Consider the following 11,286-nt stretch of genomic DNA (forward strand, 5'->3'; position numbering starts at 1 on the left):
GAGCAAGAGATCACCCGAGAGCCACTGCTGTGTTTTGATCCACAACAACTTCCACAACTAACCTAGATTTATATTTATCAACTCAACGTACAAAAATGAAATAAAGAAGTACGGATTATAGGTGGATTTTAACATCGGGATACTCTAGCTCGAATAAAGTATACTTTTATTATTTAGAGATTTAGGTACTGGAAAAATACAATGAATTAATTAAATAAAATATTTCATGATAAATCTAGATCAGAGGTTTTTGAAATATTTTTAACTCATGTCATAAAAAGTATGAGAAATTTTTATGAACAAGTTTAAGTCAGTAAGCAAAATATAAACTAAGAAATTATATGTAGAGGAATGCGATGAATGATGACGGGCATTTTATGCTAGTATGAGTCTCTAGTATCTGAGTATACGAGAACTAATTGTAAGTAATTTTATCTCATTACTCTCAGAGAATATACATCAACATAGATATAGCAAACATGAGATGAAGCAGAAGCATGAGCAACGGCTGTCACGTTGTCATAATTTATCTGTACCATCAACCCTTAAGGTCCCTTGCTGGGCGTCTTGACGGAATTACCTCAGGACTCTTGTCTTATGAGAATATTGTGATAGTAACTCAAGCGTCATGATGCTGAGGTATGAAGAGATTGGATTCGTCGCTAAATACTACACCCATGATATGTTAATAACTAAATTTAATGTTGATTTGAACAATTATCCTGAGATAAGTCTTATATAGGTTATGAGTTTGCACATGCACATAAATTTGTATTTTAGTAGTGAGTATTGCTCAATAAAAATTCGAGTGTACTCGACGTACGAGTAAACCCTTTAAACGCGAGTGCATTCACACAATATTTGTCCTTTCTTGCTCATATGCATACTAAAATAAATATTTCGTGACGAACAACGTTCTATGAAATTCCCGTATTTTTTAATTTCATTGTTTATTATTTGCTTCGAGCTAAAACCCCAACAGAATATTGTTTATTTTTTAATTAACGCAAATAAACTTTTTTTTTTAAATAGATATATAACATAATAATATAATTAAAAACTTAAACTTTTTCTTTTTAGCTATTTTATATTTCTAGTAGATTATTTTTTAAGTAAAAAGTTATGTCGACGAGTAAAACAAGTTACTGAAAATTCATCAGAACTTCTGCTAAATATTATTTAACTCAATAAATTTTTTTTATGATAAAATTTTTATGAAAAAAAATATATGAAATGATAGAAGTGGTTAGTTGAATATCATAGTATACAGGAAATTATTTTACAAAAAAAAAAAAAATATTAAAACGAGAAAAATAAAAAAAAATATGTGATCGATCGAAAAGTCTTTCCCGGAAAAAGGATATGCTACGAAAATTTCTCGACTCTATCGAGCAAGTCCGGAAAAGGTAAAGTCGTAGATATAATTATATATATATGTAGTTTCATTCCACGGAATCTTTTGACCTGTGCAATTGCGCAAAGTAAAGTGAAAAATTCTCTTAGGTCTTTACTACGAGAAACGGACATACATATCTGCATAGTAAAACCTACTGAAAGTTATTCAAACGAGTGAATGCCTACATGATGCAGAGACACTGCAGTAAAAAGTAAAATTTTCCATGTCGTTATCGCACTTAACAAAAGTATAATTAACAAACTAATCATTTTTATTTATATAATGAATTATCCAAGAATAATTAATTTTAGCAATGAATCTTTTGTAAAAAAGTTCAATACTATAATTTATCTTTTTAAAACTTTTTTTTACAACGCTACCTGTATTAAAATTTCGCCGCCAAATGCCGTGAGCGTATAATGCTGTAATTTTAGTCGACGGCTCTAGCTCTGGAGCGAGGACGAGGCACTCACCTGGAACAAGATAACAAAACAGGAAAGTCAGCTATAAAAGTAAAGCTCGATACTTAAAAAATTTACAGACTCTAAGTGCAATATTTTTAATACCAAAGTATGTAACTAATAAAATAAATAAACCATATTATACTCTTTAAACAAATGCTTAAAAAACTGCAGTGTAGTAAAAAATAAAATTTTTATTGATGAAAAAAATAATAAAAAAACTAAAGTAGAGCAGAAAGATAATGCTACGCAGTATAATTAACGAAAAAAAATAAAAGTTACGAAATAGAGACAAGTGTACTCGACGGATATATGAGGAGACACTTTTAAGATGACGTATATAAGAGGGAAATGTGTGTTACTATTGTGGAATGTAATATGTATATCATTTTTAAGCGGTACTCGAGCTTTTTCTTTAAAAATATAACTGAAAAAAAAAAATATATATTTTTTTCGCCCTCATCTCTCAGTAATCGTGGTAATTAAAAAATTTTATTGCATTCTAACGTCGTAATATTTTCTTTCTTTTTTTTTTACAGTATTTATTTTTTTTTTTCTTTATTTTTTAACGTTCATAACGAAGCACTGGAGGACGATCGATATACGCGAGACCCGTTTTCTCTTTACCGCATAACGTCTACCTACAGGCCTGTAGAAAATGGTTCGCACGTTATGGGTCTTTCTCTCAACTCCATTTTGCCCTCTACCCCCTTTACTTGATATCCATATACATGTGTTTTACACTGCACTGTATGCATACGATTCTCCTGTACTACCCCTGACCCACTTAACTCTCAATTTTGAAACAAAACGATCGGCTTCTCCTGCTGCTTTAATTTTAAAACCAGCATGTTTAATAAAATGTACAATTTAAAATATTTGAGAATAGAAAAAATAAATAAATGAATCAATTTTAATTAAAAACTGTAAAAATGAAATAATGAAAAAGCAAAAAATATAAATTCATCGGTTATGGATTATTTGATAGAATAATAATTACATAAGTTACGCGATAATTAAATAGCAGCCAAGTGCAAATAGCGTAAATTGTTTGAGACATTTATTCTTAGGTAATCGAGATTAAAAATTAAATAGACGTAGACTTTATTTCAAGAACATATTTCAAGGTTTGTATAAATTATTTTACACAGTTGAAAATTTTGTGTTCTTGTGTATGAAAATTCATTGGTTAAAAATTTTGTGTCAATTATTTGACACTATCAAGAGAAAATTTAACTAAAGTTGAATGTGTTATCTGATCTCAACAAGTTTTAAACCTGTATTATTGTCTGACACAAGTATCATGTGTTAAATTAACACCAAAAATTGAGTGGACCGTTTGGGACACATGATTTCACTCTAAAATCAAGTGTGTAGTAGAAATTAACACATTTGCCGAATAACATTGAAACGCCATAAGCAATCTATAGATTTTTAACACACCGTGAAACGTGTTTCAAGTGACTACAAAAAACTGTAGTTTTGTTTATGGCCTTAAACATAGAACACATTTAATATGTATTAAAATAATGGGTACCTGAAAATCCGAACGTTTTTCGAGAAACGACAATAAAAAACGAAATGAAAAATAAAAAATCTACTGGATCTAGATTTCCCAAATGTTTCGCATGAGTGCTAGAATATTAGCCGAAAATTGCTGCCACCCCAAATTACCCCTCAAGTCACCTTTAAGCAGTCAAATTACATAAATTTTTTAAATTTTCGTTACGCAAAAAACGTTTTGATCTTCAGGTACATAAAGTAAAAATACACTTGTAACACACTTGGTTTTAGAGTGTTGTGTTAAATTTAACACAAACTTTTCAACTGTATACAAATCAAATCATAAGTCCAACAGAAAAAAATTTTTTAAAATGAAATACTGTTTTTAATTTTCAAAAATGTTTTTTTAGTAATTGTCTACTTTTAAATTTTCGAGAAGAATAAAAAGTAAAAAAATGGTTTTTTAAATAATCGCGATGAAAAATTGTCATGCAACGGTTGTCTCAAATATTTTTCGATAAAAGCAATATCATGTAAATTTTTTTTGACAACGGTTTCAACAAAAAAATTATATTGAATTTATTTTTCCAATTTTTGATGGAAGAAAAAAAAATAATAAAACAATATATTTATATTTATTCAACGGTAAAATAAAATTTTTTTATCCATGACGTTGACAAAAAACGTCAGTGCGTGCCTTTGTATATAAAATATTTAAAAATAAAAGAATTTTCTCGATAGAAATGCCATGAGGTTTTACTTTGAAAAGCTTGACCTTTAAGACATTCGTGAGTCGTGACACGTTACATTACGACAAGCGGAAAAGTAGTGTGTGAAAGAATTGGCTGGGACAAGTGAAGTACAAAGTAAAGACAAACGAGTGAACAAGCTAGACGTCGTTATCGTCGTCGTCATAGTAGCAGTCGTCGAGACTGTTAAGTGCCCGTGGCATTTGTACCCTTGCAACTCTATTTCCGTTTATAATCACAACGTCACGCAAAAATTTATAAATAGATTGAGAAACTCTAAATAGATTTCGCTTATCATATATAAACTGTCTATGCCTATTTATAAAACAAATATTCCATAAATTTAAATTAACTAATTTATTTAACAAACTGAAAGATTTTTCATTGGCAATTAAACCTTGACCAATTGACCAACATGTCTGGGACATATCTGCACACTCTTTTGGACCCATTCCAATCAACAATCAAACAAAAAAATTATGTAAATATGAATTTTCAAAAAAAGATTTATCATTGCCAATTAAAAGCCTTAAAGAAATGTAAAAAAACTAGTACTTGAATATAATTTTTTTGAAAAAGGATATTCTAATGTGGTCCTGATAAAAAAAGTTCGTCAGGTTTTTCCTATTAAGGCAAACCTGAGAAGGTCCTTATGGTACTTCAGGCAAATCAGGAAAAAATTCTGGTCAGGATATTGACGTTAAAAAATGTACCTGAAAATTGGAACGTTTTTCGCTTTACGAAAAAAAAGTTTGGAAAGTAAAAAATCTACTGGATGACTAGATTTCTGAAATGTTTCGCACGTAGATGCTAATATGTCAGCCTAAAATCTGAAGCCAACCCTTACCTCCGAAACTACCCCCTAAGCAGTCAAATTTCATCAATTTTTTTCATTTTCGTTGTTCGAAAAACGTTCCGATCTTCAGGTACATAAAATCTACTGGATTTAAATTTCTGACACGTTTTGCATGTCAGCCGGCAATTGCAGCCACAGCCAATCACCTCTGAAGTAACTTTTAAGCAGTCAAATTACATAAATTTTTTCATTTTCGTTGCGCAAAAAACGTTGCGATTTTCAGGTGCATGTTAAAAATTCTATGAAGATTTTTTATTTTTTGAAAAGATCAAATACACTTTAATTTTTTTAAATAACCGAGTTCAATATCTGTTACCCTCCAAAAACTTTAAATCAAAACTACCAACCCCCGCGAAACAATAAAATTAAAAGCATTAGAAAAAGAAATCGAGAAATAAAATAAAATAAAGAAATTAACTATAAAGGTTTTATAAAAACTAAATAATTCTCAAAGAAATTGTGAGTTTTTCAATTGGTAACAAGATGCAAACCAATAACAAATTTATCTTTCTCTCAGTTCTTTGACGTATCCCATTCCAATATTAACGATTGATGGTTAGCTTTCCCTTCACACCCTTCATCCTTTTCCCTCGCCCTCGAGCTATTAATCTATATATGTAACAATTTTTTTACCACCGCAACTCAATGGAAGATAAATATTAACGAATCGAAAATTCACCGAGCCATTAAAAACACTCCAATGGAATAAAAAAATGGATAAGTGAATCAGCTAAAAATAAAAAATCATGTTAAACAAATGGGTTTCACTAAAAAATTCAATCGTGTGTATGTAAACACGAACCTTCTGCCATACCCTACATACACACACACACATACATGTATTTATAAATATACATGTGGATGCAGAAGTATTTGAAAATGGAAAATGTTTTATTAATGAAAATCCAACTCGTCTAAATGCATGTGTGTCTTAACTACGACACAACAACGGCAACTTCATAGATATCTCGGTCACACGAGATGATGTATTAAACAGGACTATCCTCTCAGTTAAATTACTAGACGTATATCCATAAATATCTATTTATATAACAACATCTGTACAATGTAGTAAGGATCATAACAGTATAATCATGCGCACGAGATGATTGGAGGGTATAATTCCAGCACTATGCGTATTTCACATCGACACCAATACAGAATACGAGGGAGATAGAGAGCACACAAACTAACAATATAGAGGGAGAACAAGAGAAAGCTTTGTATCATTAGGCCCGTGGCCAAACACGTCGCCAATTTTCCTCATAATTCCTGCCCCTCTGCCCTTGTAAACCCGACGAAAATTTAAAGATTTCCTATATCCAGGCTGGATACCACGATTGGACGATAAATTTCATATTAGGTCAATATTACCTCTCAAATTCCTACGTGCTGTTGTTGAACTACCGCTAGATACAGCTCCTGTAATACGCAATCTATTTTGCACCAAGTAAACAATGCTCCATGTTATTGATATAACCGGCAGCCACATTGTAATGTCAAAAATAAAAAAAATATATGATAAAAAAAAAGGTAAAAGTCTGATAAAGTGTCTGATGTATTTTTTATAAATATCAACTTGAACTTGTTATTTATATTATATGACTTTTAGGTACTTCCAAATTTAGAAGTAAACCGACACGTCTGCTGGCTCATTGCCAGTATCAAGTGTATATAATATTTATTTATCACAAAACACCACGTGGATACTGATGAGACACGTGACGAGGAAGATGAACGAACGAGCGAATGTACGTACGTACGAATGAGGTAAATTAAACGTATATCTGTGTCGACGGAGTTTTGCCACAGTTATACACATACGTGATGTGTATGTGTATGCCACAGAAAGATGTCAAAACAAGACGTGATAAAAAAAGGACGGTAAAAAAAACCAGCTGCAGACACACATTAAATATATACATACAGAATGTAGAATAATAAAAAATCTATATTCTTTTGTCGTACTGATTAAAATCCCGTCAAATATAACCCGAGGCTATCCAGGACCAGAGCCGGAAAAGCTTACATTAAAAACCACACGGCCCACTACCACTGAGAATACTCACTGAGTGATCACTCTACTATATGGATTTAAAGATTCTTAGCATTACCTTTACTACTATACTCTAATTCTCGTTCGGACTAAATTTAGAGATCTCGAATGAATGTGTTCCACATAGTTTTTGCCACTACGCTGATGCCTCTGCTGCTATCTATCGTCACTAACGTAAAAAAAGATTTAAAAAACTAAAACGTCAACTAAGTTAAGCCTAAAAGCATTTTGTTTGTTAATTCCGGTGACTGCGGAAAAGCGTTTAAAATAAAAAGCTCACTCTTGCGATGATGCTGATGACGTTGTTCGTCGACATTAATAACAATAACAAAAATAATAATTGTATTCTTTGACCGACGTAATATTGTATTATCTAGTGCATGAATAATTTTATCGACATTTCACGATGCCTCGTATCAATGTTAAAGTACTGTTGCATACGGTGGACGCGCGCTGCTGTTACTGCTGGTGGAACTTTGTGTAATAGTGATTTTGGATATGCTGCAGTAGGATGGCATCGTTGGTTTACTATGGAATGGCCAAAGTGTAGTTTAGTCTAGTAAAGTGTAGTAGGAAGCGAAGATCCGAGTAAAACCATTAGTGCTTGAAGCCGGTTGCCGAACGTGTCAGTTGGATCGCTCGCCAAACTTGAATAGAATACATATTCTAACGACAAATTTATCTCGTTTCTCATCGTATGTTTGATACTATATAAACCAACAACTACAGCGACATTTAATGTTAGCATATACATATATGTAAACTTATGAGATGTAGAGAATGAGAATATATCATATTATGTAGTAGCAAATGTGTATGTACTGAACATTAATCCAAAACAAATGTAACCATCCATATGGATGTTTACTCAATATGAGACATTGTATCATCCGTAGATGGGAATATGTATATATGTTGTTATATATTAAAATTATATGCATGAATGCAACGGAAATACATTTGCACATATAGTTTAAAGATGTATGCGTGGTGGTTTAGTTAAATCTTGGAAATGGAAAATGGTTGGTTCGTAAAGCCGAATGCCGAAAGCTGAAATGCGAACTGCGGCTTATATTCGTTTTAAATCTCGAAGAACATGAGCAGGCTCGTTGACTTTATTTATTCTCATCTTTCTCAGTTTTTCTTTTGCCAGAGGGACTACGGCGGGACTGGATGGCGCTCTATTCTGGCACTATTTCCACGCTTGGGTCGCATTAAATTCGTCATCCCAAAACGATAGCATGACATCGTATATCCCGTTGAGCCTATCCCGTGTCAAAGATCGTGAGGATATAATAAATGTGTATAGAGTATAGGTGTAATCGGAGTATAGGAAACGAGATATTGGCGACCGCGTTGACTGCATCTTTAGACAGTTTTCTATCTGTACTCTTATATAGCTTCTCGAGGGTTATATTTTATTTTATTTTTCGTATTTTTTTATCTGGGGGAGATGACTCCTCGAGGCAAGAAAATGATTGGGAATCAATTTCCGATGAGGTGACGGTGAGAAAACGGAAGCGAAATATAAAAAGCTCTGACACGGCAAAAAGAACATAGGCTCTTCCTTCTTTTAGCTTCTTTCACTGCGAAATTTTTTTATTTATATACTTATATTTTTATTTCTTTTATACCTAGATGCCAATGAGACCCATTTTTTTACGGTAAGAGTGTTAGGAATGACAGCGCAACTTCAGAAAAATAAAACACGAGTAAGAAAAACTTGCGGCACTTTTTCTTTATTCATATATGACTATTTAACTGTCGTATTCCTGTCTGAATCCGTTAAAAATATTTACTACCCCATTAAAAAAAAAAAAAATTCAGCTGATATTATTTTCAAAAAAATGGAGTCTATAAATAAATAAAACATTCAGAGGATGCCGGTACGAAATCTGTTATTTCTACTTTTTTCGATTGATAAAAAAATATTAAAAGTAAATAGTCATGTGTAATTGAGGACAGTAAATTAAATTGACCGATCAAAAAACCAAATTTAAACAAAATACTAAAATGACAAAGTATCAAAGTAAAAAATCAATTTAATGATCCAAAATCTATTAAAATAAAACATAAATATACTACAGCTATTTGTCAATTATTCTCTGTTTTCGCTCAATGAATCTATGAATATTGTAATAATTCAATGCGTCATATGTAAAATCCCAGCCACAACCTCTATGAATCCAATTGTTCACACGCGGTTGCGTATACCACGTGTACACACCGAAACTTCAAATCTACCGAACCATTTGTATGTAAATGACATCAACGAATCCGCGGCTGCCCAACATCCAGTAAAATTAGAGTTCACTTTTCATCGCGTTACTTTTAATCATCAGTTCTGACATTTGTCATTCGAATGCATTTACCACAAAAAAAAAATCGAACAAGAAATAATTTTATTTTTAAATTTCCCGCTGAGATTAAAATTTAAAATTTACTGACACACATCTTTCGTTATTCTATTGTCTGCATCTTAATCTGCAATAGACAATATCTATAGTACTGCATATTAATAACTACAAAGAAGACACTCAATATGTAGAGACTGAAATCTGTTAAGTGCTATTGTATATTTTTTCAGACACACGATGATAGGGTCGAATGTCTCTGGCATCTAGATGTAAACATCGCTAACCTAAGCGTTTTTCATATCAAACTTATAGTCTTTCAGCTCACGTTCTTATAAAAAAATTACTATCGCGACTCTCAAGCACCCACGATAAATTTTTTATATTTATTACAAAAAATAAAATTTACTCCCCATATAATTTAATACTTGGCAAATTATTTATTAACCATTAATTGGTTTGAAATCATCAGCTCTAATCGATTTATCGATTGTTTATAATCATTAACGCTCGGGAAAAAAATACACGACTACATTTCCTATAATAAAAGACCTTATTATCTATAAATAAAAGTAATGGCTCTTCTAATTAAAATATTTCTATCGCTTATAAATAAAAGTTAATTAATTAATTAATTAATTAATTAATTTGTTAACTTTTACTCCAAAAAATAGAGCAATACAAAGTTTCAAAAAATTATTAAAGTGAACTTTTGTAACGATCAAAGGCTGTCGCGCCAGCACTGAAATTATAACATTTACTTGGCATTTATCCAGAGACAATGCAACAAACTTATATATCTATGGATATAGATATTATTGCAACAGAATCTTGGCCTACATTAATAAAGCAGACGCTCGGAAACTAACATGTCGGTTGCGATGATGGAAGAACAATGTCGGGTTGCGTAAACGGACGTAAAACTGATTGTCTCGTCTGTCTCGAGGGCAAACTGACAAGGACACTTGCCAAAAAGAGCTTCAAATAAACAATAATATCGACTACTCACAACGACTTCAGGAAATTATCTTATGTTTTATGTTAATATAGGGTAGTGTGATAATTGTCAGAGCTGACCGAGTGACCTCAAATAAATCAGGGCAAACTCCAGGGGTTGAAATCTACTTTACCACTCGACTATCGGCATTCAGTAAAACGATTTATTTATTTTTAAAAATAAATCGACATCAGTAAAATAAAGTAGAGGATAATAATTAAAATAAAATAAAATGTAAAAGCATGAACTTAAAAAGTCTAATATTATTTTATGAGCTTACCACCTTGTTTACGAACAGGCATCTCAGCTGATTGCTGCAGTTTATCCCACTGTCAATTACTGGGGTTGATGATGACGAAAAAACTCGATGACAAAACGCGTACTCGCGATATTCACACACAATAAATATTTAAATTACTACTGATTATTGACAGGAATTTAAAAAAAAAAACTAACAAATTTAAAATGAAATAAAATACTGACAAACGTTCACGTTACACTGACTAATAAAACACTAATGTCACAAATATTAACGCACGTATAGTAAATAAAAATAATTGATTAAAGACATTTGATAATAGATTTAAAAAATGAATGGAAATTTTACACGTAAAACAACGCGAATAAATATAATTAACGATAAAGTATAACAATACAATACATAAACACACCACGACCACGGCAATATGGCGTAAGCGCGAGTTTAGAGCAGCCGGAAAACTGACTCCCGGCTGGTGTGATTGGTCGATTGCGTCTTGTGACGTCACACAACGACGCTACGAACCCGTGGTGGTTTGTAGAATGCGTCTGTCAAAATCATCCCTATATTAAACCACTACAAGAACACTACAGAATACACGGCTCCTATTCAAACTTATTTACCGAGAGGTAAAAGACACGAATTTTGAACGGGT

General features: G+C 31.9%; 1 protein-coding gene across 6 annotated transcripts in view; it reads right to left on the reverse strand.

The window, feature by feature from the left end:
- Nucleotides 1-11,175, reverse strand: part of LOC130675935 (disks large 1 tumor suppressor protein) — a 251,336-nt gene extending 240,161 nt beyond the window's left edge. Inside the window, exons 1-2 of one of the 6 annotated variants that reach the window (XM_057481858.1) lie at nucleotides 10,656-11,175; nucleotides 1,777-1,869 (exon numbers count right to left, since the gene is read on the reverse strand). In XM_057481858.1, the coding sequence (XP_057337841.1) occupies nucleotides 1,777-1,869; nucleotides 10,656-10,674 (112 nt within the window). In that variant the 5' untranslated portion in view covers nucleotides 10,675-11,175. Of the gene's footprint in view, nucleotides 1-1,776; nucleotides 1,870-6,339; nucleotides 6,473-10,652 lie in introns of those variants that run through there. The other 5 variants (XM_057481857.1, XM_057481851.1, XM_057481864.1 and 2 more) reach the window with 5 other exon arrangements.
- Nucleotides 11,176-11,286: the final 111 nt, after the last annotated feature.

The sequence above is a fragment of the Microplitis mediator genome, chromosome 10, assembly GCF_029852145.1.
Source record: "Microplitis mediator isolate UGA2020A chromosome 10, iyMicMedi2.1, whole genome shotgun sequence".
NCBI lineage: Eukaryota > Metazoa > Arthropoda > Insecta > Hymenoptera > Braconidae > Microplitis > Microplitis mediator.